The sequence below is a fragment of the Manis javanica genome, chromosome 14, assembly GCF_040802235.1.
Source record: "Manis javanica isolate MJ-LG chromosome 14, MJ_LKY, whole genome shotgun sequence".
In the NCBI taxonomy this organism is placed as follows: Eukaryota; Metazoa; Chordata; class Mammalia; order Pholidota; family Manidae; genus Manis; species Manis javanica.
The window spans coordinates 79718267-79737086 of NC_133169.1; the positions used below are offsets into that span (position 1 = coordinate 79718267).

The window sequence follows — 18820 nt, forward strand, 5'->3', positions numbered from 1 at the left end:
TTGGGCTCTCAGAGCTCTTTACATATTCTAGGCACTGGACCCTGATCAGACCTACAACCTGTAAACAGCTTCTCCCATTGTGCCGGCTGTCTGTTTGCTACTGTGACAACGTGTCTCTCATACAGAAGTTTTAAACCTTGTGAAGTGCAGGCTGTTTCCCCTTACCTGGGTTTGCTGTGCTACGCTGTGGGCTGTGGCTGCCTGTTTGTTTAGCAACTTTTCCAAACTACTCAGAGTGACTGTGTTCTTTGTCCTGTCTGGTCAGTGGGACTCTGTTTCTTTAGCTCATGGTCAGGTAGAGGTTTAATATCCTGGGGCAAAAAAAAAAAAGGAAAGAAAAACAAAGGAAAGAAGTCCTCTTCGGGTCTCCACAGAGTGGTTGTGGTGCACACTGCAACATGAGCCGGTCTGCCCCCAGCCCTGCCTTTGACTTCCCTTCCCACCCACACTGAGCCTGCAGAGCAGGGGGAAGTGGAAGCTTCTGGTCTATCCTGGCCATGTGCCTGCCCTTGGCCTGCATGTGGCTCCAGCCCTCCCGGGATGCCTGAGGCTTTCAGAGCCTTATTCCCCAAAGAAGCTCTCCGCCTGGCATCTCCTCCCAGTGGTCAGCATGTCTGCTTTTGGGTCCCCCGATCATTTTTGCCCCAGGTGGCTTGTTCACCTGATTTTCAATGTTTCCAGGGAATGCCATCTGCACAGCCACCATTCAACCTGAGAGTCCTGAGGTGGGTATCGGTCCCTCAGGGAAACTGACAGGTCACAACGGACACATTTCTCAGGGGTGGGGACCCTTCTGCTCCCTCCAGAACCATCTGCCCACACAGGAACAACATGGCTGCCATCCCAAGACTTCACAGTTCCAGGGAGGGTGGGGGGCCGTGTCCAGGTATGAATGCCATGATGCCCTCCCACGCTGCAGAGCCACCCCTTCCTTGCTCTGGCATCTGCCTGGAGCTCTTCCCAGTGCTCTGATGATGCTGGCTCTGGCGGGTTTTGCTTGACCTTTTCCGCACTCCAGGTCCTGGACCATTGGCATGTGTCCAGGGGAGGCTGGCTAAGGAGGGCCTGAGAGGGCAGCCAAGCACTGTACTGGGGCTGGTCTGCTGGACAGTGTTTGCTCAAGGGCTCGGGGCTTCCCAACTTCAGGCGGCCATGGCCATGCCCAGCCAGGTGGGCCTGAGTTCTCCATGGGGAGGGGGTGTCACACCGTGTGACCTTGATGGGTGAGTCAGCTTGCTTCCCACCTGTAAAACAAGAGCCTTGATTAACAGCCAACTCCATGTAGCTGTTGGCTGGGATTATTACAGGGCTTCTCCCCACAGTGACTGTGGGGGGAGCTAGGGTCATGAGGGATGCAGCACATCAGGCATATTGGGGCCTGTGAGTGTGGGTACATGAGTGTGGTGTGTGTGCATCTCGTGGGCAGGTGGGTGCGTGTGTGCTTATGTATGTGAGTTGTGTGTACATGTGTGGTCTGTGTGTGTGCATGAATGACTATATGTGCACACAAGTATGTAACTGTGTTCATGCAATGAGGGTGTGCACGTGTGTCTGTGCATGTGGTGAATGGTTGTACATTGAGTGCACTTGTGTGCATGAGTGTATACATGTGTGTGAGTGTGTGCATATGTGTGTACGTGTGTGGTGTGCATTTGTACGAGTGGGTGTGCACATGAGTGTGTGCCTACGTGCATACGCATGAGTTGTGGTATGCATGCATGTGCATGTGTGAACACACGTGTGTACTGTAGTTCCCACCCACAAATCCTTTGCTGCTCCATGCCAGTGGCACTGTGGGCTGAGGATGCATGCTCAGCATGGGCACAGTGGCTGGGAGGCCCCATATGGGCCCAGTGCCACTGGGTTCCCTGCTCTGGAACCCAAATGGGGGTGTCTAGGGTTCCCTCTCCCTCAGGTAAGGAGGACATTGGGGAGTTCAGGAAGAAGGCTGTCCTGTGCCACCTGAAGAGGCTGGCCCTGGGTGGTGGAGGAAGGCAGTGCCCGGCGGGTTAGGCCCCACCTGGAAGACAGAGAAGGGCATGGCTCCCTCCTAGGTGCTATTCTACCCAGGGCCACCAGCCTCTCCTGCACCTGTGCTGCACCTCTGTACTGCCGTGGCCCTGAAATCAGGAAGTGTGAGTCCTCCAACTCAGTTCCACTTTTTCAAGACTTTTGGCTCTTTGGGGCCCCTTATCATCCTGATGGATTTTAGGACCAGCTCACCGGTTTCTGCAAAAAAGCTTGGATATTTTAGGGATGGCACTGAATCCACAGGTCACTTTGGGAATATTGCGAAATCACACAGTGATCTGTTATCAAAAAGGTTTACTGGGTCTGCCGCCTCCTCCTTACAGACGACCTCTGGGGAGACACACACGGGGAAGCCCAGGGTCTCCTGGGCTGAGCGAGAGGGCGGTCATGGAGGGGGAGCAGGAATGGAAATGAGGATGGCCTGGAACCACTCGCACCATCTCTTTGAGCCCTTAGGATAGGCAGACCTGCCTTGGGGACCCTGGGTTGAGCCCTCACTACTGCTGGCATTACGCTTACCCTTGGGGCCTTGAGGCATCCACATGATCCTGTACTGGGTCTTGCATCCTGGGCTCCAAACCCACAATCCTCCAGTTATGCTTAGCACCAATGGAAGGCAGCCCCAGATCTGCATAAGAGCAGACCGGCCGCCATCCTGGGCCACAGCCCTGGGAGCCCCCTTCTCCTACCCTCTTGCCCTTCCTAGAAGACCCTCAGGGACCAGAGAAGCCTCTGGGACCCTTGGGCGGCCTCTGTATTCCAGCCCTTCTACCCTTCCAAGACCATTACCCATGTCCACTCCACACCCATCCCATGTCCACCCCATGTCCACTCCAAGTCCACCTCAATGTTCACTCCCATGCCCATCCCCATTTCCACTCCATGTCCACCCCACATCCTTCCCCACATCCATCTCACATCTATCCCCCGTCCATCCCCATGTCTGCTCTGTGTCCATCCTCATGTCCTCTCCACGTCTATCCCCACATCCACCCCCTGGCTATCCCCCTGTCCATCCCCATGTCTACTCCACGTCCATACCCACATCCACCCCGCTGTTTATCCCGTCCATCCCATGTCTGCTCCTTGTCCATCCCACATCCATCCCCAAGTGCACCCCCCATCCATCCCCATATCTACTCCATGTCCATTCCCACATCTGCTCCATGTCCATCCCTAAGTCTGCTCCATGTCTATCTCATGTCCACTCCATGTCCATCCCCCATCCATCCCTATATCCACTCCATGTCCATCCCCATGTCCGCTCTGTGTCCATCCCCATGTTCCTCCCCACATCCATCCCTATGTCCATCCCCATGTCTGCTCCATACCATGCCCCTGTCGGTCTTCATGTCCAGCCCCACCCACATCCACCCCCCTGCCCATCCCCGTGTACTCCATGTCCATCTTTTCTGCCCTCTTCCCCTCTCCACTGTCCTCTTCCTCAACTTTTGCTGATGAAAATGTCACTACCAGTCCCTCACCGCCTGGTTTAAGTGGGAAAAAGAATGCCCTTCTCCCCTTTGCCTGCAGTCAGGGGGCTGAGAAATGGCAGTTCTCTGTGCTGGTGGAGCTGACTGGCCAGCAAGAAGGAGCCAGCAAGATGGCCCAGGGAGGCCGGCTCCAGAAGGCCACTGAGGAGGCCCCTGCCTGCCTGCATGGCCTCACTTGCTGTAATCAATCTGATTGGATTAGGGTCACAGCAACCCTAATCATGTCAGAGGTCACCCAGGCTTTGTGGCAGGACCCACGGGGCACTTGGCTGTCCCTGCTGAGGCTGCCTTGTTTCACAGAGCTCACCCCATCCCGGCCAGCAGAGAAGGGCCCAGCCCTGGAAGTATGCGAGCCTGCACGTGAGGATGAGGCCAGAGCATGGCTTAAGCCTCTGCTTCCCGGATGCTCTGCATACACCACCTGCAGGGCCTGGACTGGGGCCCTGGCAGCAGGTAGACTGAGCCCGTGAGCAGTGCTTGGGGCCAGAAGCTGTCCAGGCTAGGAAGAGGCGCCCTCTAGCTGGCTTCTTAAGGTGGCTGGGCCACTGGCAGAAAGCATTTGAAGAATTTTGAGTGCCGAGGCTGTCTGGTCCTCAGGCAGGCCCCTGGGCACTGGAGGGCCTGTGTCCGAGAGCTAGCCAACACCCCTCTTGACCCTGGCAAAGTGAAGTGTGTGAGGATGCAAGGTGGGTCTTCCCAGAGGAGGCCCCACAAGGCATGTCCTGGGGAGCTCGGTGGCCTCCAAGGCCCAGGGGCCAGGCTGGTGGGCTTGCAGGGGCACAAGATTCTCCCGGGCACCAGGCTCACAGCGACAGAGCATGTCACCTTAGAGGAGAGAAAGGGCCATGAGGGGATCATCCACAGTGGGTATGGTGCCCTAGGGCATCAGGGTAAGCAGGTAGGGCACGGCCCCCAGCCTGATGTTTGGTGACCCTGGGCTCTGGGCCAGGTCTGCATCTGTCCACTTGTTCCATGCCCTGGGAGTGGGCAGGGCCAGGGGCTTGGGCCTCCTGCAGGGTAGACTTGGGGTGCTGCCCATTGCACCCCACCTCAGGCTCCCCTTGGGGGCTCACTGCCTGCAGAGGCTGGCCCCCCAGTGGAGTCTGCATTGGGACCTCACCTCACCCCCTGATTGGTGGCCCAGGCTGACCCCTCAAAGCTCATCTTCAGTCCTGGTCAGTTCCCCGAGAACCCCTATGTCCTTGAGGCAGGGTCTGCAGGTGTCAGTCAAGTTCTCAGCAGGATGGGCCCCACGCCCCCCCAGACCAAGCTCACCCCCGTAGTCCTCTGCCTGGCCCTTGGTCAGCCCATGGACAAGCCTGCCTGCCTTCCTGCCCTGTCTGGGTTGGGGGACTGGGCAGAGGGGCAGGAGGGGGCAGCACACCCAGCCCTCCTGGCCTGGCCTCCTCCAGTGGGACTCCAACGGGTGGTCTGCCCCTCCCTGGGCACTCCAGCCAGTGGAGGGCAGGCCAGACAGGGCAGCAAGGAGACAGAGGCCCTTGAGGGGACTGTCGTTCTGGCTCCAGGTTGTGACCCCTGACTCGCCCATCAGAAAGTGTTTCAGCCTGTCCCTGGCCTCCCCGAATATTATTAACTCTCCCCTGTAGGAGGGGTGGGGGGACCAGCAGCACCCCGCCAGGCCTTCTGGGAGCACAATATCCCTGCAAGGACAAGATTAAGCACCAGAGGAAAGCAAGATGCTGGGGGCGGTTCCCACGCCCCGGGGAGCACCAAGTTAAACCGTGTGAATTGCGTGCACCCCCCTAGCCGCTGGCCCTCAGCCGTGCATACCTCCTGGTTGCTATGACTGGCTTGCTATGGCCTAATCGCCAACGAGGGGGAAATTCATATAAAATATCACAGGCCATTGTGGGCCTAACACGGCGTGACAGTGGCTCACAAAGCCAGATTCATTAGCCCCAGCAGGTAATCAGGATGCCGGCGGTGTGCCGCCGGGCGTGTCAGGGGCCGCAGCCCCCTCGGGGTGCCAACCACATTCCGCTCTCAGGTGGCTCCTTTCTTTGTGCAGGATGCGGCCAGGGATTACCAATGTCCCTGAGACACCCCTGGCGCAGCTCGCTAGGAGACCAGGGAGGTAGGCGTCCTGAGGACGAGCCTGTGGCCTGGGGCTCTGGCCAGCCCCCTGTCTGTCCTTGTGTTGGGACATCTGTGGGGGATGAGGTGTCAGCCCACTGAATGGTCGGAGAGGATCCTGCAGGTCTTACTGGCCAAACAGACCAAGACGGGAGGGTCTGCTGGCCTCTCTGACCAACCCAGACTCTGTCAGTCCCACTTGTCTGTTTTGATGGTGGCTGTCCCTTGTCCTGCCCCCTGCCTTGGCCTCTCACCTGCCAGATGGGTAGAGTCCCCAGGCCCAGCCTTGGGGAGGCTAGGAGGCCCCGGAGAGGGAGGCACAGCTGCTATAACTGTGGCCTTGTGTGTGTGCTGGGGCATGTGGCATGGGTGAGGGAGCCCCAGTTCTTTCTGGGTCTCACCAACAAGGCTACATGTGTGGGTAGCAGCAGAGGGGTCCCAAAGAGGTCCCATGGTTGGGAGCTGTGTGTCCTGCCCCAGGCTGGTGGAGGGCCTGTCCCACTGTCCATAGCTGCTGTGAAAAGGAGCTCCTTCCTGGAGCCCAGAGGTGTCCAGAGCAAGTGGGGTCCAACTCTCAGGATGGGGGATTTACCTGGCAAGAGAAGACGCAGCAGAACGTGCTCACGCAGTTTCCCTGCCGGGGGTTGGGGACCCCCACCCCAGGTAGCCCACTGTGGGGCAGCCAAGGGACTCCACGGAGGCAGGGTGCCTGCTCACCCCGCTGTGCCCCCTTGCTGACATGTGGGCAGCACCAGCCCCAGTGCTGTCAGTACTGTCCAGGGGAGGGACTGAGCCCAGAGTCCCAGGGGCTCTAGGGGAGGCAGGCCCAACCTGGGAAGTGCCATGCCTATGGCCATAGTTTAGCCAGGGGGAGGCTCTGCTGGGCAGGTCCTGCAGCCCCTGGGAAGGCCACTCCCCAGCCTGCCCCAGGCTGAGTTCCTGCCTAGCCACTGAGTCCCAAGGTGACAAGGGCCTGGCTTCACCAGGAGCCAGGCCAGAGACACTGGCCCACCTCAGGGGAGGAGGTGGTGTCAGAGACAACTATGCAAGGTGAGCACCTCCCCTCTCCTGGCTGGGCCCTGTCCCGGGGTCCTCCCACATGCCTTGTGGTCTGGCCATCACCCAGAGGAGGGGGCTGGGGGCTCAACCCAGGGATGCATCAGAATCACCTGGGACCCTTTCAGAAATAGTGTGTCCCCACCACCCTGACCCCACCAGAACCGTGGCCCCTGGTCCACTATGAGCCTACCGTGCCCCAGTGTCCCCAGTGACCGCTGCTGGGGTAGCACCCAGGCCGTGTTCCCTGCAGAGCTTCCCAGGGGCCTGACTGGGTGGACCCCATAGACTAAAGATCCTGTACTTTGATCTCATCAGTCAGTTCAGATCCACCTGAGGCCATACTTGTTCCTTAGAAAAGCCAGGCCAGCGCCCTCTCAGGCCAATGGGCTTGTCCCAGGAGTTTTGTGAGTGTCCCGGTCCTTTTCATCCAGTATCTATCCCCCACCCTTCCCCGGAGGAGAGGACAGGTAGGAGGCCTCCACCCCACTGTGGAGTGCAGAGCCTGCAGGGCAGGTGCACCCTCCACCACCTCAAGGCTGCAGCCACAGAAACCGGCGGGTGAAGTCTCGGGACCCCTGGCTTGGGGGTGGAGAAGCCTCCCGCGACCCTTGTCTGGGCTCAGCACTAACTGCTGACCTACTCTGAGCCTCTGCACAGACTGTAGTGACAGTGGCTCACCCACCTCCAGTCCAGCCAGTTCTCTCCATAAAGGTTCCCTGCGCCCAGGCCAGGGTGGCCTCCAGGCCCTGCTCTCCTATCTCCCTCTGGAACAGCCTGCTGGGTGACCTCCCCAGGGGAAGGTCAGCTCTGGGACAGAGGCTGCAGCCTGCCTGTCCACCTAGAACACGGTTGGGTGCTCAAAAATTGCTGCCTACCACAAACTTCATGGTGAAACATGAAAGACCAGGGCTTTGGAATGATTTTTTTTAGTTTTATTCAAGTATACAGGACTTGGGAAATATGTCCTTTTTTTTTTAATGTTAAAAGGCCCTTTTCTGATGTTTGGTAGTTTTTATAGTCTTATCTTTTCATAAAAAATAAGAACACTTGGCACTCCTATTTCAGCCCCCAAATGACATCTGGTACTTGACAAGCCCATGAAATCCAAATCTAGAAAAAAGGTTTTGTTAAGATCCCTCTAGTTCTATGACCCAGGGAGGTCACTGCCAAAGCCCTCAGCCTGCCATACGTGCAGCTGCACAGGTCTCAGCCGTGATGGACCCCTGCCTGGCTGCTGTCCCTGCTCTCCGCCTGGCACCCATCTCTCAGCACACAGGACTCCCTCACCTGCCCCAGACTCTACCCATCCATCTATCCATCCACCATATATCCACCCTTCCATCCACTCACCCACCCACCCAACCATTCATCCACCATCCATCCATCCATCCATATATCCACCCAACCACCCATCCAACCACTCACCCACCCATCCACCCACACATCCACTCACCCAACCAACCATTCATCCACCACCATTCATCCACCATCCATCCATATATCCACCCAACCATCCATCTTCCATCCACCCTTCAACCATTCACCATCTATCCATCTATCCCAGGCTTTCCCCAGAGCTCACACATTGCTAAGCTTCACTGTGTGTCCTTATTACCCTGACTCTTTCACTTATTAACTAAAAGCTCCTAAAAGCAGGTGACTTAGCATAGCCCAAAGCAAAGAACCTCAGTCACAAAAGCAGGACCTCTCACTAAAGGAGGTGCACACTCCTTCCCAGTACAGGGATTCCTTCTACCTGAGAGTGGGTCACCAGCCTCTGCTTAACTGCCGCCCGGTCAAGTAGCTCCTTCACATTTCGGAAAGCCTGGGTTGATCAGATACGTAGCAATCCACTTTCTTGCAGATTTCTTACCTTGATTCTTGAGAATGGGCACCTTGCTTCTTACTCATCTCACATTTCTAGCTCTGAGCCTAGTGTATAGCTCATTATAGGCTCTCTAATCCTGAATGGATGAGTAGACGGGTGGGTGGATGATGGGTGGATGATGGATGCATGGGTGGATGAATAATGAATGATGGGTGGGTGGATGGTAGATCATGGATGGGTGCTTGGGTGTATGGATAGTTGAGGGCATGGGTGAGGGTAGATGGGTGGGTCGGTGGATGGAAGGAAGGATAGATCATTGATACTTTGCATGAATTCAATAAATAATTACTAATGAAACAATGCCATGTTTCTGGGGAAGATGGTTTTCCCTGTGGAAGATGCTTGCCTTACAGAACAACTTTGTCACAAGATTCCCTTTCTTGCTTTTCCCACCCCCCGATCACAATTCTGAAATTATGATAGTCATTTTTTATACCTCTTATCCTCATGTGAAAAAGTAAGAGCACACTTGGCAGTCCTATTTCAACTCCCAAATGTTCTCTGGTACTTGACAAACCCACAAAATCCAAATGTGGCAACAAGGACTTAAGATCCCTCTAGTTCTAAAGTTCTGAGGCCCAGGGAGATAAAGTCACTGCCAGAGCCCAGCTCACAGGCTTGAATGAGACCCTGGGCCTGAGCAGAGCAGGCCTGAGACTGCTCTGCTCAAAGACTCCTGTGGGCTCTGCACCAGCGGCTCGGCAAACTAGCAGCTGTGGCCCTTCCGCACCTCTCCCTGAGGCCCCTGTCCTCACCCCTCCCTTGACCCACCACAGCCCATGGGGAAGACAGCATTTTGCTGGTGATGGAGGTGTTTTCATTATCACCCCGAAGCTGGGGTTCCCTCCCCAGGGGCAGGGTGGCTCCTCCCCCACTCCCCAGAACCTCTGGTGTGTAAACAGAGGCAGAGACCTCTGACAAAGATCCTGACTGTAGCTGAGAACTTGGCTGTGATTGGGGTGGCTTCTGGGTCCAGAACTGAGCTTGAGTCCTGGCGGTGCCCTTCTCATGTACCCATGTACCCATGACCTCAGGTACCCATGACCTCAGGGGAGTCCTGACTCCCTCCTCCATAGATTGAGGTTATTCCAGCTAATGCATCAGGACCTGCTTGCTTCCAACTCCTGTGGATATCTGCTCAAAGCAACGGATTCTCTATCCAGAAAACACACGAGTTTTCAGACAGGCCCTGTCATTCCTGCTCACTATTTCAGGAGGGTTATAAGCCGCCTGAAGCCTACCCAAGGGCCCCTGGATGAGAAGTTCCTGCCACCGTGGGATGTCATCTGGGTGTTCTGGGGGTCTCCCTTCTACACAGACTTAGGATGCCTTTTAATTTTTTCTTCAGAAATAATTATAGACCTATAGAAACATTGCAGGAGGGGCACCAGGGGTCCAGGCCCCTCACAGGGTGACAAATCCCAAACCCAGCAGCATCATTCAGAGCTAAGATTTATCACTATTAACGGAAGTCCAGACTTAGATTTTACCTGCTTCTCCATCAATGCCCCTTTTCTGTCCAGGATTCATCCCTGGTCTCTAGGTCCCTTCACCCAACCCTGTCCTTCACACCCTTGAGACTGGGAGGAGCTTGGTTAGGCCTTTTGGGTTTGTCGGATGTCTCCTGATGACTCGTTCCCAATCTTCAGTGCAAAGGCCTTCCAAGGTGTCCTTGGAGCATGTCTAAGCAGGGGAGCATGTTCATCTGCCTCGGGCATGGCTCCCTCTGTCCCAGGCTGATGATGGCAGCCCTAGTTCCTCAGGTGAGGTGGGGTCTGCCAGCCTTCTCCAATGCAAAGTTAGTTTTTCTCTTTGTGAGGAGCTACCTAAAGAGCTGGGTCTTCAGAATTAAAAATGAGTTTCTTTGCCAGAACAAACCATCTCACACATTTCTGACTGCTTGTCTTGCAGCCCCTTCACCGAGGCTTCTTTTCCTCAGAAGCAAGCTAAAGGCCAGCTCCAAGGTGTCCTCAATGCCAAGACCTTATCTGTCAGGAGCCTACCCCCTCATTTGGGAGAAAGGGAAATTTAGGCCATGGGAAGGAAGATGTGTGCAGGGTCGTTAGCTGACCAGTGACAGAGCTGGGCAGGAATGAGCTCTTTATCCTCCAAGTTCAAGGGGAGGGTCCCCTTCAACACCCATGTCCTCAAGTACGTCTGGCGGCTGGGTCTATTTGCCTGAGCTCGATAGACAGATCTCCAAGCCCTGGTTCCGGGTGCGGCAAGCCCCGGGCTGCTCCTCTCCCCTCATCTCAAAGGAGGTGAGGGAAGGCTAGCTGAGGAGGGAGGCCGGCTCCTCCTGAGGTCCTGAGCCCCAGGGCTAGAGGGCAGGCTCCAAGGTGCTTGAAGAAGGTACTGGATTTGCCCATGCTGAGCCTTGAGGCAGGCCACCAGGGGCCCATGCAGTGGGGAAGGCACTTGGTTCCAGGCATGCCGTGGACATGCTGACTCTGTCCCAGGAGCCTGCAGGCTGCCTGCTCACAGCCTCGCCCAGGCTCGCTGCAGGCCCTGCAGGGGAGGCACCAGGCTGGGGCCCTGGGCAGGAGAAGCAAGGAAGAAGAGTGGGGTGGGGGCAGTCAAGGGTCCTCGAGAAGATAAAATAAGGGCAGGAGGGCAAGAGTCTGTCCAGCCATGCTGGCCTCTATTTGTAGGTGCCTTGGGGCAGCAGAGGGCTGCTCCAGGCTGGCTGTGGACTGATCCGTGGTGTTAGGAAAGGAAATCAGGGAGGCTTTGCCCGGGAATGGGGAGAGGGGGCTGCCTAGCTGGTCTTTGGGTAAGAGGACCTGTCCTGGGTCCTTCAGGGACCAGCTGAGCAGGGAGAGGCAGACAGCCGGCCCCAAGGGTGGGCCTGCCTCGGGTGGGCCCAGAGCCTGCCAGGCTTCCCGACCCAGCCCAGAGCCCTTGCCCTCTCTTCCACCAGGCCCCCTCCCCTACAGCCAGCTGTGAGGCAGGGGCAAGGCTTCGGATTGGGGAAAATGGTGAACGAGACACAGTCCCTGCCTAGCTGAGGATGAGTCAGGGTAGTCAAGCCTGGAGGAGGGAGCTGCCCAGACCAGGTGCTGGGCATGCCCAGGACTGCATGGTGGGACTATGGAGCAGGACACAGGAGCAGAGGGACAGCTGGAAAGAACCAGGGAAGGGGTTGGGAGAGCCGAGTTGGCTGGAGGCCAGGCAGCTGGGACAGGGCTGGGTGGACAGCAGGGGGTGGGGGCCGGGTGGCTGTCAGGCAGAGTGCTCCGCCTGTGGTCTCTGGGTGTGTGCGGCACACACATGGGGATGACGAGGAGGAAGCTGGGGGCCAGGCTGGTCCCAACTAGGAGCCCCTTCTGGTGAACAGGGAAGGGCAGAAGGGGCAGAACAGGTCTCAGCCGCCTCAGGAGGCCAGAGCAGCCCTCAAGCTTGGGCAGCCCTGGCCAGGCGGGAGGTGGGAGCAGAATCAGAGAATGGCGTGTCCCCTTCCAGATTTGCGGCCAGATGCCCAGCGGGGCTCAGCCCAAGGCCTGCAGGGCTCTGAACCCCCTGCATCCCAGACCTAGGTTATTACAATTCCTGGAAGCCCGTGAGGTCATCTCACCCCCTGCTGTTTCTCCAGTGAAAGGTGGCAAACAGCAGGCACTCTGTGCACACACACAGGATGGGGAGTGAACAGGGATGGGGTTCCACCAGCACACAGGACCCAGGGCAGCCCCAAGCCCTTGTCTTCCTTGCAGAGATGTGTGTACACACATACTGTCTGAGGAAGCTGGCTGGGGTCCAGTCTCAGCACAGCCCAGGCTGCCCCCCATACACCCAGAGGGTTCCTCCTAAATACCTCTGTCCCCCCACCCCACCGGCTTTGTTCCTGATAAATAGAATTCCACTTTATGGAGACATCCCCATTTTTCTTACCAAGAAACAATTGACACATACGTTGCATCACGGTGAAGGACATAATGATCCAATACATGTGCACAGTGCAAAATAGTCCCAACAGGAGGTCTGGTTACCATCTGTCACCACACGAGGTTACTATTTTTTTTCTTGTGATGAGAACTTTCAAGATCTACCATCCTAGCAACTGTCGGACAGGCAACACAGGATGGTGAACTACAGCCCCACACTGCACACTCTAACCCCAGACTGCCTTATTTTGGGCCACAGTGGTTTATCCATTCCCTGTCGGTGGACATCTGGGGGCTGCTAGATTGGGGTTCTTACCAACAAGGCAGTGGGGATAGGGTGACCAGGCCCAGCCGGCCGAGGACCCCGCTGGGGCCTGCCAACCCATTTGCCTCTCCCCTCAGCCACGCGGGAGTCGGCCTTCGTGCATGCCATCGCCTCCGCCGGTGTGGCCTTTGCCGTGACACGCTCCTGCTCCGAGGGCTCCACCGCCATCTGTGGCTGCAGCAGCCGCCACCTGGGCTTGCCAGGCGAGGGCTGGAAGTGGGGCGGCTGCAGTGAGGACATCGAATTTGGAGGGATGGTGTCTCGGGAGTTTGCAGATGCGCGGGAGAACCGGCCAGATGCCCGCTCTGCAATGAACCGCCACAACAATGAGGCTGGACGCCAGGTATGTCCGGGTGCATGGGGGCCTGCCTACCATGGCCCTGCGTGTCCTGGGGGTGTGTACGTGGTGGGGTGGGTCTGACTACAGCCCTGTGTGTCCCGGGGGTGCACTGGGGGACCCCTCTACCACTCCTTGTGCATCCTGAGGTGCACCAAAAGTATCCCCCAACCTCATCCCTGGGTACCGGGAAATAGCTTCCTGAGCAGGGTATGTGCCCTGATCCCTTGAAGGGTGTGGCTGGCTGAGGAAGGCTGACCATTATGGCCAGGCTGGGATCTGCTCGCCACCTGTCCAGGGTTGTCTGAAACAGCCCTGGCCAGCTGCTCCAAAAGTGTCAAGGACACTCCCATGGGATGGGAGGCTGCCTGCGGAGCTGGGATCCCAAGGGGAGGGATGGGATGAAGGCCTGCCCTGCAGGAGCTCTTACAGGTCCCAAGAGGGAGACAGTGCAGTGAGGAAGCTCTATAGTGAGGAAGTACACACACTGGGTCACCCGGGCACAGCAAAGGGGCCACAACAACCCAGGCAGAGTGGCAAAAAAGACCTCCAGTGGCCATGCTGAGTCGAGACATGCAGAGTATTGGACAGTTCTGTAGGTGTGGCGGCAGAGAGAGCCTCAGGCAGCCCAGGGTTGAAAGAAGCAAGGAGGTCAGTCTGGGTAGAACAGGGAGGTCAGGAAGAACAGACAGAGGCTGTCCCCCAAATGGAGATTTGGGGGCTGGAGAGGCTGGCAGGGACTGAGTTTTGTGAGCCCTACTAAAAAGGACTGGGTCAGAAGACAAGCATAAATGCAGAATGAGATACCTAAAGTGCCTCATAGCCACCTGTGTCCAGGCACCTGGCTAATCACAGGCAAGTCAGCACAGTGCAGACGGGAAGATGGAAAATGGTCTTTTCCACAGTGGTGCTCAGTCAACTGGATAGCAGCTCAGTCACACCATATACAAAGTCAACTACAAACCCAAGTGGGAAAGGTAAAACATAAAACACTAAGAACACATGGGAGAACATCTCTGTGACCTTGTAGTAGGCAGAGATTCCTTAAACAGGCCAAAAAACATTTGCAATGAAAGAAAAATGTACTGATGTGGGCTGCATTAAAATTAAGAACATCTACTCATAAAAGGACACCAGTATGAGATTGAAAAAATAATCCACCCAGGGAGATGTATATCTATATATTATATATATATATATATATATATATATATATATAATATATATATATAGTGGGTTATTATACATACATAAAGCATTAAAAATATATATACTTATATAAATAAAAACATAAATATAAAATATATACACAGTCCAACAAATATATAAAAGCTGCTCCTCCAAGCTTCATTCCAAAAAATATATAAAAGCTATAATATAAAAAGAACTCTGTAGGTTAATTAGAAGACAGATAACTCAATAGTGAAAAAAATGGAAATCCACTTCACAAAAGAAAATATAGAAAAGGCCAACAAATACATGAAAAGGTGCCCAAAATCATTAGTCCTCAAGGAAATGCTGTTAGAATTGGTGTGACTGGATGGCGGTTTCTGAGCTGGTGTTAGGGGGCCAGTCATTTGTGAATGTGTCTGGCTTTGCACTTATGACATATATACATTTTTGTATTATTTTATGCTCCCATAGAATTATTCTAAGTGTCAGATAAGTAATCACGTACTATGAATTGGTGGCCCAAGATCCAGGAGATGACAGGACTCTAAGCCTGGTACCTGGGGCAACTTTTGTCCAGGAGTTGTTAGCTGATTGGGAAGACAGACCATAATGGAGCAGCACTTCCTGACCTCACGGAGCTAAGCCCAGCATGGTGCTACCTCTAGACCAGTCCTCAGTGGAGGCAGGGACCCAGAGGAGTCAAGAACCAGAAGCAGACCTGCCACTTTGCACGTGTGAGAGCTGGAAAAATCCCAAGACCTGAGTGTGGATTAGGGCAACCCCAAATTGCTGGTATCACCACATACCTGGAAAAAGCATATACATCCTCTTTGGAGGATAATAACCTTATTCTGGATTGTAAAATGTTCCTACAAATAATTTTTTCTAAAACAATGTCCAGGACCCCAGACACTGGAATTTTTAGATACAGATTGCAAGGGGAAAATATACTCACTTAAGTTCACAGAGCTAAAATGAAAGCATGAACATTTCAGCAGGGGAAGTCCCTCAGCAACCACAAAGGTAAAGACAAAACAAACCAAAAAAAGCAAAACTTACAACAATGAGATGTTGTAAAGGGAGATGGAAACTTCCAAACACTGTCACTACCCCAGAGAGATAAAGACTCTGCATCCATGGAATTAAAACAGGATGTTTATTTAAAAGAAACTTCAGAGGAAAAAAGAGTTCTAGAAAGTAGACAGGGAAGAGTGGAAACAAAACTCTCAGCAAGAAGGATGGAAGATAGTTGAGATACCCCGAAAAGACAAAGAGATGGAAAGCAGGAAAGAATAGAAAATATGGAGGATCTGTCCAACACAGACATTGATGAATGTGACAAAGAGAAAGTTGGCAAAGGAATGAGGCAGGAAAGTCTCCAGGACTGAAGGACACAGGTTTCAGACCAGGCAGGCCCATAAGTGACTGGCACAAGAGGGATGCACTTTGAGATAAGTTGTCATGAAATTCACAGCAAGGCACAAAGAGCCCTCCTAGCTTTCCTGGAGAGGTTTGGGTCTCATGCAAAGGTCTGGGAATCAAAACACCATCAGAGTTTCCAACAACATGGAAAACTAGAATAAAATGGATCCATGCTGTCAGGATTCTGAGGGAAAAAATATTTTAAGCCAGAAATTTTATACCCAGCTACACCATCTTGCCAACTTTGCAAGTAGAAAATACTTGTTTTTGACGTGCACACTTCACAAAATTTACCAGAAGGCCTCTGAAGAAGAAGCCTCCCAGAAGATGAAAGCTTGTTAGAATACTTGGAGCATGTGATCATCTTCAAGAGGATATTTGCACAATTGGGGGTAGTTGGAGACTGAATCAGTGATAAGGTTTTTTGTTAAGGCAGCAACAAAGCATTTTGTAGAAAAGGAAGAATCGTAAAACATCACAGGGCTCAGCTGAATGTGACATTTAACACAGTCCCAATCCCATCAGCCCTAAACTCTGATCTAACTGGAATCATGCTATGGTTTTTAGGGCAGGAAAGGGATGAGAAGGTGTGCAACCATGTGGTGTGAGTGATTATAAACACCAAATTCTTCTTCTATGGTGAGGGGTCCATGGAGAACACCAAACACTGAAAACTCAAGAAGCAGCAAAACATGCATTTTATTAATGATGGGAGAGGTGACCAGTGCTATGTGTGGGATGAAGCCCAGAACCCCTAAGAGTTCTTCTTAGGGACTTGTGGACTCCTCAAAGGATGTGCCTATTTGGAAACCAAAACCAAAACAAGAGCCTGAAGAGGCAGAGATGGGTTGTGGCAGCTCCTCTTTGGGAAAGAAGACAATGGAGATTAGGCAGAAAAGACTGAGGGGAATTGGCAGGGGCCCTAGGAAAGGCCAAATATGAACAGAAGAACTGCCAGGTGCAGGCAGCCACTGGACACAGAGCCACCTGAAGCCTAAGCCACTATTCGGTAGGAGTCCACTGGGAGCCACGCAGCTTAGTGACAGATTTTCTGAGAGCCACGTTTAATAAGGAAACAAGTGACATTAGTGTTCTTTTAATTGAACTATAGTTGATATACAATGTCATATGATTTCAAGTCTACAACAATATGATTCAGCAGTTATCTACATTATTAAATGCTCATCCCAACTAGTGTAGTTAATATCTGTCAACACAGAAAGATGTTACAGAGCTAGTGGCTATATTCTCTCAGGTGATGTTAATTTTGATACTAAATTTTAGTAAAGCCAATACAGCCCAGGTTATCAGTACAAGAATGCAATCAATACCATGAACAGGATATTTTACATCTGCTTCTTGCACGAAGACTGAGGACTCAGTGCCAGCTAGCATGTGGTTCGCACTGATGGCACTTCTCAGTTTGGAACAGCCTCTGGCTCTTGGGTGGCCAGGGCCTACAGTGGACAATGCAGCCTTAGACAGTTCTGATAAAGTCCCCACACCCATGAAGTCCCCCAAAGGGAGAAGGGACCAAGTACACATTCCTCAGCCAGGCCCTGCTACTGTTGCCCTTAAGCAGCTTTCATTACCCAGCTTGGGCCAGCACCCAGCCTTGCCACCAGCCCAAGTACCCCTACTCCTGCCACAGTCCTGGGGTCTTCAGGGCAGAATCTATGGCATAACTCCTGCATGCCCGCCCTTAGTCTTCACGTCGTTGCCCCTTCCTTTCCTCACCTAGTTGTAGATGCTGTGGAGGTAGACCCAGCGGAGAAGCAGCTGGGGGTTGGGGGGATTAAGCTCCCAGGCCCTGCCCTCCTCCAGAATCTTGGGTCTGCAAGGGGTGCTCGGTGGGGGCCCACGAAGAGGGCACTTGCACCACCTAGGAGTCCCAGGCATGTGATGGAGCAGGCTGGTCGGGTTGTTTTCCAGGCGAGCATGGGGGTGGTGGGGCTGCAGGCAAAGAGCACAGCGCGGAGACACTTCGCACGTACCCCACCAGCCCTACCTGGTGCCCAGACCGGGCCCTGACTCTCTCACTCGCAGGCCATCGCCAGCCACATGCACCTTAAGTGCAAGTGCCACGGGCTGTCAGGCAGCTGCGAAGTGAAGACCTGCTGGTGGGCGCAGCCCGACTTCCGCGCCATCGGCGACTTTCTTAAGGACAAATACGACAGCGCTTCGGAAATGGTTGTGGAAAAGCACCGCGAATCGCGCGGATGGGTGGAGACCCTGAGGCCGCGCTACACCTACTTCAAGTTGCCCACGGAGCGCGACCTGGTCTACTACGAGGCGTCGCCCAACTTCTGCGAGCCCAACCCTGAGACGGGCTCCTTCGGCACGCGCGGCCGCACCTGCAACGTGAGCTCGCACGGCATCGACGGTTGCGACCTTTTGTGCTGCGGGCGCGGCCACGACGTGCGCTCTGAGCGGCGCCGGGAGAAGTGTCACTGCGTTTTCCACTGGTGCTGCTACGTGCGCTGCCAGGAGTGCGCGCGCGCCTACGACGTCCACACCTGCAAGTAGCGCGGATCTGGACGGCTCCGCGGACGGGGCGGGTCCTCCCAGCAAGGTGAAGGGCTCCTCCCTGGATGGGGCGGGGCTCCAGGGCGGAGTCTCCTTGATGGCACGAAGATACCCCTGGATGGGGTGCGCTTCTCCCTCGTATGGCAAGAGTGGGGCTCCCGATTGTATGTGTGTTGCGGGTGGGATGGGGTGGGGGGGTGTGGGGAGGCTCTTCCCTGAAGGTGCTGGGCTCCTCCTGGTGGTGGAGCTCCAAGCCTCGCTCCCGAATGGGGGCGGTGTCCTCTGAATGGGGCGGGGCTCCAGGGCTGGGGCTCTTGGGTGCGGGCGGGTCCTCCCTGGATGTGGTGGAGCTCTGGGAGTAGGGGTCTTGAATGGGGGTCCTCTGGTAGGACAGGGGTGAGGCTCCCGAGTGGGGTTCTTCCCAACGGGTACTGGGCTCCTCCTGGGGGCTCCCCTTCCTGGATGGGGCGGGGTCCCTTCTGGGGGTTCAGCCTTCAAGCTCCTCCTCACCAGCTCGCCTGTGTGTAGAGCAGCATCTCCTGGCAGAAGGAGCTTCGAGGCCTTGTGGCATGGCACGAGGCCCGCCCCCCT

At 54.8% G+C, this 18820-nt stretch overlaps 1 protein-coding gene across 1 annotated transcript in view; it reads left to right on the forward strand.

Moving 5' to 3' along the window:
- WNT3A (Wnt family member 3A) overlaps positions 1 to 18386 on the forward strand; it is a 35278-nt gene extending 16892 nt beyond the window's left edge. The window contains exons 3-4 of the mRNA XM_017663107.3: positions 12849 to 13114; positions 17750 to 18386. Coding sequence (XP_017518596.1) covers positions 12849 to 13114; positions 17750 to 18229 — 746 coding nt within the window. The 3' untranslated portion in view covers positions 18230 to 18386. The remainder of the gene's footprint in view (positions 1 to 12848; positions 13115 to 17749) is intronic.
- Positions 18387 to 18820: the final 434 nt, after the last annotated feature.